This window comes from Arachis stenosperma, chromosome 6 (assembly GCF_014773155.1).
Source record: "Arachis stenosperma cultivar V10309 chromosome 6, arast.V10309.gnm1.PFL2, whole genome shotgun sequence".
In the NCBI taxonomy this organism is placed as follows: Eukaryota; Viridiplantae; Streptophyta; class Magnoliopsida; order Fabales; family Fabaceae; genus Arachis; species Arachis stenosperma.
In genome coordinates, this window is record NC_080382.1 from 7,028,945 (window position 1) to 7,045,243 (window position 16,299).

Below are 16,299 nucleotides of genomic sequence, written 5' to 3' on the forward strand. Positions count from 1 at the left end.
ATCAACTTGATGCTTAAAGTTCCTCTTTTGACACCGGATCTTGCTGAAGCCTTCATTTCTTTGCTGCAAGGTACAAACTTTTTGCTTTAGACCAGCCCGGCTTTTGGAGTGTCACCGGTTCAAAACGAAAGGCCTCCAAACGCCGTCGTTTTTATTTCTTCATTAAAAAAAAAAAAACAGATTCAGAAATCAAAAACCCCTCTTCGATAGATACCCTTTGGCCCTTTCTCCCTCTGAAAACTTGGAAAGAAGTATAGAACTCAAAAACCCAACCCTAAACCCTGAGCGTTCGGTTAGAGAAAATTCGGCATTCATGTCAATCCTTGATGCCCGCCGGTAAATTGTTGTACTATTTGTTATGATTCATTTGGCTCTTGGTGTGGCTAGGACATGTTGCTCAGTCATTGAACTTCCTATGCACTTTACCAGATTGAATCCGCACTTCCAACCTTGGCAAGGCCGATTATGTCTTTAGATCAAAATGAAGATGCTATTGTGGGATCTCTCAAGCAGAGCCTGGTTAGTTGCTGTTTTTGGTCCTGTTATGGTTATTTTATGATTGTGTATTATGATTTTCAAAGAATAAGATTCACTACCAGTTCTTGAATCAATAATTTATATGACTGTTATTTTTCTCTTAGAATTTTCTGGTATATGTGACAAATTTTTTGCTATATTGGCAATTTCAGTAATATTTTTGTTTTACAGTCCTTCAGTTCATCCTATCTGTGTCATATTGTGGGACAATGGAGTATTGATTAGAGTTAGCAGTAGGAAAAGGGATTTCAGTTTACAAAAGGAATATTAGTAATACATGTTCTAATTGTTTCATAGGGTTATAATTTTAAAAAATGACTACAACATTGGCATTAGATGTGTTTATAATTCTTATCAAATTTTGTGCTCGCTATTTCAGAGGCAAGTATAAACTCTTGGAGCCCAAAGGGCTGGTCTTGAAGACATGCTTAAAGAGATGAAAAGAAAGGTACACCTGATTAGGATGCTTCTTGTGGAATTTTTTCCATCCTATGTAATCCGTGATTCATGAATCTATAACATGTACTATTTATCTTTGCTTGTATTTCTAAAAATATCTTCAGGATGATATATTACCAAAGTTGATGACATCCACTGGCTCTCATGAGGATCTCTTTAAGAAGGAAATAGCAAAATATGACCATATTTGTGAAGAAATAGCTCAAATATTGAGGCACAGGAGCAACTGTTGATGCAGATCCAGGTATTGCATTATGTGCGCTCGCTTAAAAAGAATTGATGCATATTAGAACTTTCTAAGAGAAATATTTCCCAAACTGTCTTGGTGGTTTTTTTTTAATACAAAATTTTCTGGGGTTCCTTTTTTACTTACTACATTGATTATTGTGAGCAAGCAACAATCTTCAATTATGTGATTCTAACAACCGTTTGCTTCTGTTTACAGGCTCAGAATGATGAATTCTCGGCTCTCTTCAATCTTGAAGACTATAAAGGTATATCTATTTGGTTGTTCTCCTCAATATTGAATCTGATTTTAATGTACACAAAACTGAATATTAACCAGCAACAGAAAATTGTTTAAACTGATGCATTAATTAATGGACCTTCTTTTCTATTTCAGTGGTAATAGTTGGAATGGCTCTTATTATTTCATACAGAATGCTACCCTTTCTTTTTTTTTTTTTGGTGTAGTCACCCTACTTGTCTGATGGTTGATCTTTTCATGGTTTCCTTATAATATCTCAGCTTCACGTGAAAAATGCTATAAGCAGATTGAAGCTGCCATAGCCAAGTTTCGAGAGATAAAAGACAACATTAATGAAGGGTTAAAATTCTATGTTACTCTGCAGGTTAGAACTTATCAACTATGTGTTGATTGAATTCTATTATGCAAGAAATTATCTGAGTATGATTAAATATATGGTTGAAAACAAGTACTTGCTATTTATGCAAATTTCTGTTCGATAGGATGCGATCACAAATGTAAAGCAGTAGAGCAATGACTTCGTAATGACAAGGAACATCCAGTGCAGAGAAATGATTGAAGATGTTCAAAGACAAGTGGCTGGTATGAGTTTCCAAGATAAAAACTCAGGTGCTTTTAGTAGTAGCTACCCACCAGTTGGAAGCCAAAACCAAAGACCCAGTACACAACAAACAGATCCTCGTCCCCAAACACTTTATTATCAACCACCTGAGCAGCCTCCGGTTTCTTCCTACGGACATCCCCCTCCCTCATATGGTTCAGTAGCGCATCAGCCTCCACCTCCATACCACATTCCACCAACATCTGCCGCTCCATACCAACCCCATCAGGTTCATCAGCAGGCACCAGCAGAGTATGGCCAACCTGCATATCCTGGATGGCGTGGTCCATACTATAATGCGCCGGCTCAGCAACCTGGTTCTGTTCCCAGGCCTCCATATACCGTTCCATCTCCATACCCTCCACCTCATCAAGGTGGATACTATAAGCAGCAATAGTGTTATCCAACCGTCTTCTATAATAAGAGAGATTATTCTTTCCGTCAGCTATCTCCTCAACAAATTGGATTTAGATATAACTGTTATCTTGAAGCTTTAGACCAGCGTGGAGAATTGGTATGTACTTTTTGGGTCGTTTCTGGATTTGTATTTTGTTAGTTTGCATTGTCATTGGTTTGTGAATAGTTTATACAAAAAATGTTGTAAGTACAGTTGGTTTATTTCCAATTTTCTACTTTATGCAGAGTGGGGTTCCCCCATTTATACATGCCAACTCGTCAGAAAACATATACTTGTATCACTACATATTCAAAGATTTCTTACCCTCTTTTATGGTGATGAGTAGTATCATGTTCGGGATTGTTTTCTCTAAAAGAATGTACTATGTGGATTGTCCCTTGTGAACTTTTATGTTGTATATTTCCATAAACTCAACAAAGGAAATTGTTGGATCGTAAGACGCACAAGAAATACAAGGGAATTAAAAAAAAAATTATGTTGTTAAGGCCTAAGGGGAACATCTTATTTGAACCATGTTTAATAAAAAATTCATCTGGTTCTTGAGGTTAAAGAAAACTTGTGCGCGTCAAGCCATGAATATTTTGGTACTTGTGGATAGTCAAATATTTGTTTCTATCCTATTTGTTTCTGAGTGCCAAATTCTTGGCGAAAACGGAGATGAAATTTATGCATGTGTCAAATTTTAAATGGAGACACAATGCAGACATAAGACTTTAATCAAAAGTCCATAGCCAATGGATTGAGATTCTTTGTCCCTATTTTCTATCCCTTTCCATTTTCTCCACTCATAATTTGACACCCCAAGAACACAGTTTAGAAATCTCAAAATTGATGAGAACTATTAGGTGTAACATTTCTTCCAAGAGTAAAAGGAAATATACTATGATGCTAACAGAACCGTGAATCAGTGATGATAATAACATTATATTCCTTGGGCATAGATAAAATTGAGAAGAAAAAGGATGGGAGATATAAGGTTTAGAAAGTTATGCCAATCTATGCCCGTAGCATTAAAACCACTTGTAAAATGTATACAGATACCCGCTAAAAAGCACAACAACAGAGATTATAGTTATCATTCACTTCTCAAGCACCATAACTTCTTCCCTAGACGCAGATCCCATGACTTTGAATAACCATTAATTAATATTATTACACTACAATCGAGCATTCTCTTGGCAAATCGATGCGAAGCTTGTATAGGAGCCAGTGAAATAAGCAAGCAGATAACATGAAATAACAAAGAAGACTTAAAGACCCGTATCAATGAGATAATCACCCAGCCTTTCAACAATCATGTTGCACTGCCCTGGAGTCATAAGCTCATCGTAGATTCCGATGATCAACGCCTGATTCGTCTTCTTAATGGTAACACCACCAAGACCCTGCATGACAAGGACAAGCTGAGATTTTAACAACCAATGGCCAAAACCAGCATCAAGGTAACAACGGTATGGACATGGTGCAGCAATGAGTTTTACGCTGATGCTGATTCATTGTGAGCTATGGCCTAAAGCAGTCACATACCACAATTTGAATCCATGATTACATCATAAATTTACTCAATCAGATTAGCAGATTCACATTATCATAGATTGTTGTATTTTCTTTGATGAACTTGTGCAATCAAAATTCAAGCTATAATTAGAAACAGTCAGTACCTTCTTCCCTCGAATGACAGCGCCGGGTTCACCTTGTATAACCATATATTTGGTGCCACCGAGGTACAACCCGGTGGGGGCAAGCGATCAAGGCTCAGCAAAGTCGTTCATGATAGCAGTAATTTCCTCAGGCTTGAACTGCACAACACAAAAGACCAATCAAGAACAGATCAACTAAAACTATTTCAGATTGCAAGGATCACTTGACTTGTGCTATGAACCAAACACACTTGAAATCCCCAGCCACATGTTACTTGCACAAGTGATGTGAATATCCGATTTCATATATAACAATAACGAGTGTATGATTGATCTTATGTTGTTACATACTAATAAAAAGGAATGCATCTCATATCAGATAATCACATAGTCCAAACTCCAAGTCATTCCTAATGACTCTCTCCAAGCTTTAATTTATAGCATAAATTGCACTTAACAAGTGAAACATTAAGAAACTGAAAAATTAATCAATTAGCTCCAGTTGATAAAACTAAACAGCTATGGTTAAAGCGCGAATGTATGAAATTAACACCAAAACCATAGGATATGTCAGTATGTCACATGCAAATCAAATCTGATAAATCGGAGGAAAATTAACGAAAAAAAAAGAACAGATGAATCTGGAAAACAAAGCACTAAGAAAGAAGGAGAGTTTTGGAGAGAGAAATTGAGAAGTATTAAAGATAACCTGAGGGAAATTAGAGCTCTGAGCCCAAACACTGCCGTCTTGGCCGACGATTGCGGCGGAGGAGAGGTGGCTGCCTTCAATTTCGCAGAGAAGGTGGTCATCGACGTAGGTTTGCCACGACGGCAACCGGCGAGACGACGGCAAGCGGTGATCCGACGGCGAACTGCTCCAAGCCACGAACAGAGAAGCCAGCGAGAATGGGTACGACGTGCCGAGCTACCTGGTTTCGGACAGGGGAAGAGGAAGAAGCGGAAGCGCTGAGAACCCGGAGACAGCGGCCGGGCTAGGGTTTTGTGGATTTGGTTTGGGTCTTTAACTGCTTTTCTTTAGAGGGGGCACCAAAAATGAAGAGTTAAAAGAGAATTGGAGAAGATGAAGAACAATTTTGATTTTTTGTTTTTTTAATATGTTTTTGTTTTGTTGTTTTAATTATTTAAAATTATAAAATTAAGATTAATTGTTAATTGAATTCTAAAATTTGATTAATTTAAAAGGATATTTTTGTCTAATCAAATAAAGTAAGTAAGGATGTTTAAGTTTTTTTATAAAATTAAATAAATAAATAATTTTTATTTTTATTTAATTAAAAGGGTATTTTAGTAAAAATGGTGATATAATATATATTTAGAAAAGAAAAAATTAAATGCTGACGTGAAAAATAAATTTCACATGTTTTATTGTTATTTGTCCATATTTTAAACGTATCAGTACGTATGAATTTATTATCGTACCGTAGCAATCACCAAAATTTAAATACAGCTAGTTAGAGTCATTCAAGACTCGAATGCTGAACAGACTATCTTGTATCACCAAATTATTTATAGAATTTAGGATCATGCTCTAGATTTTAATCTCTCAAACACTACAGCAGAAATATTATTCATGTTCACAGATAATACTAGAAGACCATAATCATAAACATTTTAAGAATGATCACTACTAATAAACGTTCTTCTATCATTTCATTGGAATAAATTACTGATTATGAAAAAGCTTTTCCAAAAAAACAAGTTGATATCCAAATACTACAATACTAATTGAGTATTTTTTTTTCACTTTGAATGGTTTTTTCTCAAAATTAAAGAACTTGATTGTATTGATGATAAAAGATTATTCTATATTTTTAAAAAATATAAAACAAAAATAAGAAAAATTTTAAATCTTATTTTTATTGTTTTAGATTATTAATTTTTTTATGTGTTAATTAGTTAAATAATTTGAAAATTGATTTTATAATAATAAAAAATTCTCTTATAATATTAATAATTGGTGTACCAAAAAAAGCGGGACTTAGCGGCCCAAAATTACCAGTGTTTTTTTCAAACAGCTGCAAATTGGTTGAATTGGTGCGGTTCTTGTTGGGTAAATAAGCTCCGCTCCAATTGATTTGACTTGAGACGGTTTGGGCCCCAACAGCAGCAAATAACGTTGAGGGGAGGGGATTTTGTTTCCCTAACCTTCACCTTTTCCTTTTGCACGCCACTAACCTTCACCTTTTGCACGCCAACTCTAGCAGAGCAAAGGCGCCAATCACTGGTCTCCTTCCCTCGCTGTGGTGAATCTTCTCTCCGTTAGTTCCAGCCATCACGTCCTTGTCGTCATTCTTTCCCGTCACTGGTCTCCTCGCCGTGTAGCTCTCGCGCGCGAAGGTAAAGTGGAAGGGGTCGATATGGTCTTCTCCTTCCGCCATGCATGTCCGTGACGTCGTCGGCGTCCTCCCCAGCCATCCATCCCGGTGTCGTCGTCGGCAGCCTTCCCCCCTTGCCCTGTTGTGCGTTGCAGATCGGCCCATTTTCCTCTCTCTCGTATGTTCTTCTCCCTTGTCCCAATTTAATATTAATGGTTGTTGATAAATTAAATTTGTATCAATTTCATGTCTGTTCCTTCTGAATTTTGGTTCGAATAACACTGGTCGATTAATTTTGCCCAAATTTTTCTTCCCCAATTTAACATTCTGATTCAATTTTTCCCCAATTTCTGAACCCTGAGTCTTGATATTTTAGTGTGTATTGCTTTGGTGTTGCCAATCATGGTCAAAATTGAAGTTCCTGGCTTCCTGCAATTTTTTTCCTTCATTTTATTGACATTTTGGGTTTTTTTTTCGGATGGGGTAATTTTGGTTTTGTAGTCTTGCAATATTGATGAGAAAGCTGTTGAAGCCGCTATTGCTAGATGCACTATGCTGGAAACTCTTGATGTTCGCTTCTGTCCAAAGGTGAGAGCAAGTGCCTCTTAAATGTGGGCTCTCTGCAGAGTATGCTAACGAACCTTTCATACATAACGAAATTAATATGTGTTTGACTATATGTTGTGTCAACACTACCTCACAGATAAGCTCAATGAGCATGGCTAGATTACGTGCTGCTTGTGCTAGTTTGAAGCGTATATTCAGCAGCTTGTCAACTTCATGAATTTGACAAAAGATCTTCAAAGTTATCTAGTGCACTTGGAGTGAAGCTGCACGTGGTAACAAATCTATTTATTTCCTTATGTATTGTACATGGTTAACTTTCTCATTGTGTTTGGCATATAGAAATCAGGTGACCTCATGTATTGTCAAAATAAATTGTGTTCTAAATGTTACTGTAAATTTGACATTTCAATTTTGCTGATGCATATTCTGTTCTAAAACAGTCTAGCCTTGTTTGTTGTATAGAATAGGTGTATCTGATCCCTAGGTGTTAGTATGACCTTTTGCATTAGTAATGATATTTCTGGGTATGTAATATATTAGTTAGGTATCCATGCCTATATTTTGATTTTATGAAATTTTGTTTGTAACTCGCTATAAAAAATTTAATGCTGGCCTCACCCCAAAACCATAAAATAAGTAAATACATTGGAGAAAAGAGCTGATATCAAGTGCTTAACAAGATGGATTAAAAAAATTCTCGTCATTTGAATAGTAAGAGTCTAATCCTCTAAATTCTTCTTTGTTATTAATCAATCTTAACTCACGGTTAATGACTATCAGGTTAATGGCTATCACAATGTTAACCCACTTCCTTGTTTAGTTGGATAGTTCATAACCTTTATATTCGAGCCCATACATATAGCTCTCTCATTCTTGTACTGTAACTTGAAGTTTACATATTCTCAAATACTAGTTATCTTTTTTATTTTATCTTGTATATTCTCTCTTCTTTTCTGTTATTGTGATTCTTCTTTGTTCTTAAATTTTTTAGCAAGATTGCTCATACTTGTCCTATACTTGAAAGCCCTCCAGAAAAACTCTCTTAATAGATTTAATTTGAATATAAATACTTTTATATACTTATGAATTTATAACAATTAAAAATTTAAAAATTAATAGATTTAATTTGAATATAAATACTTTTATATACTTAATTAATTATATATTTGACTCTCTTAAAACTTTGTTTCAAGACCCAGGACTGCTCATAAGCCTATGCCATTACAACACCACATCCGTAAATGCATTGGATTGGTAGTGAGTGTTGGGGTGCTTCTCTTTCACTGCTTAGCTTAATAACATAACACATTATTTTTGGATCACATGTATAATTATAGTATATAGTTTATGTGTCTCTACACCCAAATCTGACCTCTTTCCTCACTTTTCAATCACCACGTTATTATGTAAAACCAAACAAAATTAAATAATACAACCTATCTTCTACTGTATATGCATATATACTTATTAACTCCAATGTTTATAAACATGTCCTCCTTAGCAATTAAATAATAATAAGAAGGGACTGGGGTTAGTTACGTTGTTATTCTATGCACCACATACACATTGGGTTTTGATGAACAAGTAAATTGATCTGAAATCTGCACCACATATTGATTGCTCATACTAATTTTTTCATATGCAACAGTCACATCGATTGTTATTAAAAATTGATTTAGTAAAAAAAAGGGGGAAAATTAGGACTTCAGGTCTGATAAGAATAATAAATAATTTATTCAACATGTTTATGTGTGCCTTAGTATATAATAATTATCCTGTTATAGAAGTCTTTGAATGGTGTACTTTCACTCCTCATGATTAGAATAAAATCTCTATTGCTTCTTATGGGTAAATGCTCACACCTCATTTTAAACTATAATAATAAAATGTGTGCTAGATACTGATTCTGTTTGAGACTGGAAACACACATTAATTTATTATTTGCAGTTTATGCTTTATTTTGGTATTTTTTATGTTTAGTTCTACCAATTATTTGTGAAGTTGTTTGTTTAGTCTTTATAGCATTTGATATCTTCAGTGTTGATAGAAAGCAAAGCACAATCATGCCCCCTTTAAGTTTGTTCACACCAGTCGTGGTACTAATTTGATTTTGATTTTTGAGTTATGCAATTAATCTTACTCGCACCTGGCCTCCCTGTGGTAGCTTTTCTTCTTCCCAGGTTTGCCCAATTGAATTGCTTTTAGTAATTCCACATAGTTATTGGACGAAACAAGTTTATTTTATTGTCATGGTGTCATTCGCCATTTCATTCTTGGTGGTATATTTAGGAGGTTTGTTTATGAAACTTTATTTACCTTCATCCTGTTTAATATGGCTATGCAGCCTACATCTATTCATAACATATATTTTCAATTATAATTACATGTGTAAAATCGCATCAGTTGAAAGGGTTTATTCCTTTCACCAAAGCTGGTTATGAGACTTTAAAAACATTTGTAGTGTTTAGGATTTGAACATTTGTGTACGCTTGAGATTTTATATTCCCCCCTTTTTATATTCACCAAATCCACCACCTGCTCGAGACAATGCCGCAAAACTCCCCTTGGCTAATTCTTCCATGAAGAACGTGTTGATACCTGATGAGTTTGGTTTTCAAACTACAACAAGGTTTCAAGGATTTTTGTTGAGTGGTGAGCATGAAAAAGCTGCACTTGAAGGTTAATTGTCATCTTAAATAGTATTGATGCAGTTTCTGACCGAGATTTTGTGATGGAGTTCCTTTCTGTTAATGCCATCACAGCGGTGCATCTTTCTCGGCTTGGTGAAGAATGGGTGTTGTGGACTTCTGAGGAGTTTGAATTTATCACTCCAAGTGACTCTGTCTCTACAGGGAGTAGTATAATGCCTCAGAAAAAGAATCCAGACCCAATGGAGCTAGTCTGTGGAAAGTCTGCTAGGGTCATAGGAGATTTGGTTACTTTGCTTACATTATCCAAAGGGCTCCCTCATGCATACAATCGTGATTTGCAGGTAACTAAAGAATATAAGGAAGTGTAACTTCTCTTAGTATATTTCCTTTGTCTTTTAGATTAACTAACATAAGTTCGTTACTAACATAAGTTCCTTTCTTGAAGTAGGAAGACAAAGAACCAGTATTTGACAGTGTTAAAACTATTTTGGGGATGCTTGAGGTGTCAGCAGAGTTTGCACTGAACATCACCTTCAATCGGGACAGAATACAAAAGGCTTTACCTGCTGGTCATCTTGATGCAACAACACTTGCCGATTACCTTGTTAACAAGGTAAAGACATGTTATTCATTGGCTCTCTGGTGGTACTTGATAGTCTTAATGCTGTATATCACTGTCCAAGTTCAGATTTGAAACCATTTTCAACTCTTGCCCTCTGGTCGTCACACCTTTGTATAACTTTTATTGACTTATAATTTGTTGCTGCTTCTATTACCTTCCTTGTTTATCAGATATATTGTTTCATTTTATTTATAGAATTTACTGCTTATACTATATTCGAAACCGTTGCAATTTTTTTTAAAAAAACCAACATAAATCTGCGGCGGTTTTGAAACCCCCGCAGATTTTTTTTAAATCCAATACAGAAATAGCGGCGGTTCTGCAACCGCCGCAAAATCGTCAACCTGATTTGCGGCGGTTGTGCCAGCGGTTCATTAGAACCGCCACAAAATCATATTACAACCCCCTAATAGGCGACGCTTCTGGAACCGCTGGAATTTCGTTTCGCAGCGGTTTAAAACCGCCGCAAATCCCTAAATTAACCGCCGCTATTCAGCGTGTCTCTTGTAGTAGTAATATAATACTTTTTTGCACTGTTAAAAATTTTTAAATAGGTCAGTTCTAATTCTGTGCCTTTTTTTTTATGTCTTGAAATTTTTTTTTTTTAACAATGGTAAGATTTTACATATGATAAAATGGTGGTCCAATAGGACAAGTGCAGAATGAAAGAAAGAAAACATAATTACAACAACAAATAAGGATCAAAGTTTGTATGGATAGAGTTCAAATTAAATCAAGAAAGTAGGGGACTCCAGTAGGAGGTAACCATGCAGCACCGGATATGAAATTAGAAACTGTGAAATTCTGTGCATCAGTGGCATTAATGACATGGTAGCCTGCCCAAGTGACCCTATTACTAGTGTTAGATCCAGGACCCCAATTATCATATTCCGCATAATAAAGAGTGTCCAAATACAATGTCCCTGACCACTCTGCCCAACCAGCAGGATCAATCAAACTGTCCATGAAAGACTGCATGTAAACCGTTCTTGAATACTCCTTCCATGGCCTCCCAAGATACGTTTTAGTGGTGCCCAAGTCGGTGGCGGCGGTTATTGTACAGTTGTGTACAGATGTTCCTGTGTTTTGGTTAATGTCAGTTCTGCCCTGTGCTGTGATGGTGTTGTACTGGCCACTCATTGGGAGGCGTGGCAAAATGTTACAGTTTTGCAACACAACTGCTGCGTTGCCAAATATGAAGTCAACTGTGCCGTAAATGTCGCAATCTCTGTAGAATTGTCTCATTGAATGTGTGTATAAAGTGTCTTGGTACCCTTCGAAGCTGCAATTGTAGAATGCGGATAGGTCTGCTCCGCTTCTAAGAGCCACCGCTTGGTAATTGCTTGCTCCTGCTGTGTTGCGAAATGTTATATTCATAGCCACGAATCCTTGCGCAACCACAGCTGTGTCACATATCAAAACGTAAATCAGCTATAAATTAAACTATAATTTATGATCACTTGCTACATGATTCATATGAAGTTAAAATTTATACTAAAAGTAGCTTAAATTATTTAAATTCTTTACTCAACATATATATGATTCTTCATTACGCGTGGCTATACACATACATGTTGCTGTGATGTTATTATATATATGCACTACTATACTTATATGGGTAATACTATAAAATTAGGATAATTTATTATTTTTAATCGGTAATTAATTAGTAATATTTAAAAATATAAACTAAAAATATAGAATTAGTCTGTTAAACTAAAAAAAAAGTTATACTGTTAACTAAAAATGTAGACTAATAAAAATTGAAATTATTTATTCTTAAACTTTTTTCTTTTTATATATGTGACTCTCATACACCTTTTATTACTGAAAATGATTTCATGAGAAGTAAAAAATAAAAAATAAAAAATAAAAAACAAAAAATAAAAAATTTATGTTTTATATTATTTATTGGTATTTATATATTTACTATAAAAAAAGTCTATGAAAAGTGTCTAAAGATTAGTTCAAAACTTTAAATATTATTTTTTTTAAGGTTACGTGTATACTAAAATCAGCCACTAAATAAAGTCAGCCACCAAAATAAAATACATATTAGAATACAAAATGCACATTAAAAATAAATTAAACCACACATATATTTATATATAGAAAAAGTCGATTTTTTAATGGTGTGAGATTGCATCTAATGGTAGAGAATCATTCAATTTTCCTTTGATGGTTAAGTGCTAGCCAGAATTTAGCAAAAGTGCTGGCCCCTAGCACTTCTCTTATATATAAATACATTAGTGATTGATTTTAGTTGTTAATTTTGGTGTATAAATAACATTTTTTTTAATATGAAATGCATGTGAGTGATGAGAAAGTTATACCTCCCAATGAAAAAACATGGATTCACTTAAATTATACTAATGAGTATTATGTCTTTTAAGATCTAACGAGTCCAATTGCATTTGTTTTTTTCCAATTAGTTTTTTTTACGATTATTACAATTAATATAAAAAATAATTATTTTTATTAAAATAATATTACATAATTAAACTATTTTACACTAATAATAAATTAAAATTAAAATTTTAAATTATATAGATGAATGTAATTTATTGATGAAACAAAAGAAGGTAGGTTGAGTTGAAGGTTATTACCAAATGAATAAGAATTGAAGGTAGTGTAGCCAGTACCGGCGCTGTGATTGCCGGTGATTATGGTCTGGTTGATACCATCACCGATCATCATCAAGTACTGCTTGTATTTTGGAATAGATACATACTCTTCGTACACTCCTGCAACCACATAAATCACAAAGAAACCATTGACACCACCGGTGTTGTTGGGTGCCGCAGCCACTGCATCGTTGATAGTTGTGAAGTTTCCAGACCCATCAGGATTCACCACCACCGTTTGGTTCACAACAACACCGTCAGGAGCACTCTGAAGCAGCTTTCTCCCTCTCTTTCTGATTATCTCGTAAACCCTCTGTTCCCACGCGTAAGCATCAGAAAACAGCTTTCGACTCTGTTGTGTGGTTATGCTTGAAGCCCAACCCCGTTTAAAGAGTGCAAGAGATATGCTGGAAAACATGGTTCCGTTTGAAATATGGCTTACTAGGTTGTCATCAGGGGTTGATGACGTGGCTTCTTTAAGGCTCTCTAAGCAGGTATCGAGATTGGTTAATGTAGCACTAATCATGGTAAGAAGGTTTTCAGCCTCGGAACTATTAAGGGTGGTGTTTGTGGTGTCTAGAGTTTGTAGAGTCTTGGTCCAGAAATCTATGTTGAGGTCAACTAAGAGGTGGCAATCTTCAAGGGCGAGAATCGTTGACTGGGAGAATTTGGAGGGAGATTGTAAGTAGGTAGAGACTAATGAGAGAACATCCCTTGATGATGACAGGGACTTGTTTGTGTAAAAACGGCCATACTCATGAATGTCACCTCCTTGGACATTAGAAGGGGAATTGGATTTGCAAAATGTTGGATAAGGTGTGAGGTTGCAAATTGTGTCTATGGAGGAAGAAGCAGATGATGCTGATAATAATGCAAGAGATGCAAATTGCCATAAAAACATGCATAATGTTAGGGACATTATCTTTGAAGTTATTGCCATGAGGGTGTGGTGTATGTGGATATTCGGTTAATCAAAATAATTAGACCGTTTATACTTTATATATATAGCTTCCTAGCTATGATGGAATATTTCGGTTTAATTAAAATAAACCAATTAGGTTAATTGTTTAAGAGGTTAGATAGAAAGAAGAATGTCAACCCTACCCTAAATTAATTGCTAAAACATTATGGTCTTCTTATTTGCACCGGTTCTATATATACCTTGAACAACTAGATCTACTTTAATTGTGTTACCTATAACTGGAAAAGTTCAAGCTCGCTTTTAAAGGCAATGTTAATTAAGCTTCAAAGTCAGAAAGCTAACACGGATTGATTATATGAAAACGCAAGAAAAGGAGAATGAGTCCCGGCCGGGCACTCCAAATTTCTTTTTTTTATTTCATTTTGGTATAACGGACTTTATATAGGCGCCACCTATTCATTTCCACGTATCTGAAGTTGTTAAAACTTAAAAGACTCATATAAGCCAATATTTAAGCATATCCTTGATGGGTTTGGTTAAATAAACTCTCAAATGACTTGTTAGCAAAATACTGCTGCTAGCTAATCAACATCCATTAGCTATATATTGCTTAACTAATAATTATTATTAAGTCGATTAAATTCTATTAAAAATAAGTTTGTTAAGTTTAGATTTTGAATATTTTTTATATTGCTCGATAATTTTAGTCAATACACACATACTCTACTAATATATTTGGTCTCTTTTTTGGTATTATATAGCTGGCAAAAAGAGTAAATTGTATTGATTTTGTAATATTTTTTTAATTGAGTTTTATATATTATTATTTTAAGAGTTTGAATGCAGGAACGGAGCTTCACTAGGGCAATCGGGGCCATGTCCCTCTCAATGTTTTTTATAAAAATATTAGTAATAGTTCTTCAAAAAATAAAGAGTAGTTGAGTTGGCTTAAATACTTTATTATAATTTAGAGTATTTAGGTTTAATTTCTATCTCATACTCTTATTATATAATAAATACGCTCTTTGATGTTTGTTGTTTTGCTTCTCATTATAAAAAGCACGCTTTGTTAAAAAATTAGGTATTTTTTATTCATTTAATTTAATATTATTTTATATATTATTATTTATTTTATTTAATTTTTTATATGATAAAAAATATTAGAATATTCAATAAGTATTGATATTATTGTATTCGTAGAAATTGATAAAAAAATTAATAAATATTTTAAATTTTAATATTTATTCTTTTAATATATTCAAATTTTTTATATAAAATAATGATGAAAAATTAAAGAATTGATGTATTTTTTAAGAGGAAAGTTAATATTCAAGAAGGAGAATATATAACTTAGCTTTTACAATATCAACACCTGTATGTAAATAGTTCTTTTATTTTAATGAATCACGAAAAAAAGTGAAATACAACTTTCAAAAATTTAAAGAGTTGCATCTGACGAGTTTGACCTTAATTCTTTAGAACGAGATCCTGAAAACAACTTCAAATTTGGCAATATCACCCAAACTAGTGAAATGAGGTTAGATTAACTTATCTTAAATGTGGTCTATATCAAAAACATCTTGATCATTATCCTCTATCTTATAGAATTATTTATTTATTATCTTATTAATGACAAATTTAAAAAATAATTATATTTAAATTTTATTTTAATATAAATATTATTATTAAATTTTTATGTTAAATTTTTATCCCAAAATTTTGTTTCAAGTCGAATGTTTTTTTTATATTAAATGTTAGTTGTCATGTTGACTACTCTTAATTTTTTTCTATTTTTTTATGTGAAATTAGTTTCGACTGTGTTTACGAGGCATTTTGTCAACCTATAGCTATTTTGAATGTGAATGAGTTTCAAATGTGTTTAGAAGACGTTTTGTTAGTTATGATTATGAGTTATTTTGGATGTGGAATGACTTGCGGATGTAATTAGTCAAAAAAAAGTAAAACGGTGATGAAATGGCGTGAAAGAAAATACGAAGTACAAAACATGAGGACGAGAGTTTACTGAAGAAAATAGAAAGGGAAGGGAATTGGAAGGTTTACATGGGTGAAAGAAAAAAAAAACAATCATATTAAGAATATACTAAAATAAGTTATTAAAATTAATTATTAATATAAAATATATAATAAAAAATAAATCAAATTATACATATATTTATAAATATATAATAATTAATTTAATTAGCGGCTATTATATATATATATATATAATATTTTTGTATATAAAATTAAAATCTGATTTTATAAATTTTTTTAAAGAGATATTTGTCTTTTTTTTTTAAGTATAAACATTTTATTTTGTGTGTGATAAATAAAAAGATTATGGGTTTATATTTATAAATTTTAAAAATATTTAAAAAATGTAAAATTAGTTTGTATTTATAAAAAATAAAAAATTAAATATAATCTTAATAAAT

At 33.5% G+C, this 16,299-nt stretch overlaps 2 protein-coding genes and 2 pseudogenes across 2 annotated transcripts; 2 read left to right on the top strand and 2 right to left on the bottom strand.

Moving 5' to 3' along the window:
* The first annotated feature begins 465 nt into the window (after window positions 1-465).
* LOC130933564 (vacuolar-sorting protein BRO1-like) lies at window positions 466-2,481 on the top strand (annotated as a pseudogene).
* Window positions 2,482-3,711: 1,230 nt separating this feature from the next.
* On the bottom strand, window positions 3,712-6,541 carry LOC130933565 (profilin-1-like; annotated as a pseudogene).
* Window positions 6,300-10,509, top strand: LOC130935854 (argininosuccinate lyase, chloroplastic-like). Its single transcript, XM_057865760.1, has 5 exons — window positions 6,300-6,656; window positions 6,980-7,066; window positions 7,182-9,697; window positions 9,808-10,037; window positions 10,145-10,509. The coding sequence occupies exons 3-5, from the start codon at window positions 9,625-9,627 to the stop codon at window positions 10,388-10,390; spliced, it is 549 nt and encodes a 182-aa protein (XP_057721743.1). The 5' UTR covers window positions 6,300-6,656; window positions 6,980-7,066; window positions 7,182-9,624; the 3' UTR covers window positions 10,391-10,509.
* Window positions 10,510-10,880: 371 nt separating this feature from the next.
* LOC130933190 (pectinesterase-like) lies at window positions 10,881-13,982 on the bottom strand. The gene is made up of 2 exons (XM_057862742.1): window positions 12,925-13,982; window positions 10,881-11,721 (listed from the first exon to the last, which is right to left on the bottom strand). Exons 1-2 carry the CDS (start codon window positions 13,880-13,882, stop codon window positions 11,042-11,044), a joined length of 1,638 nt encoding a protein of 545 aa, XP_057718725.1. The 5' UTR covers window positions 13,883-13,982; the 3' UTR covers window positions 10,881-11,041.
* Window positions 13,983-16,299: the final 2,317 nt, after the last annotated feature.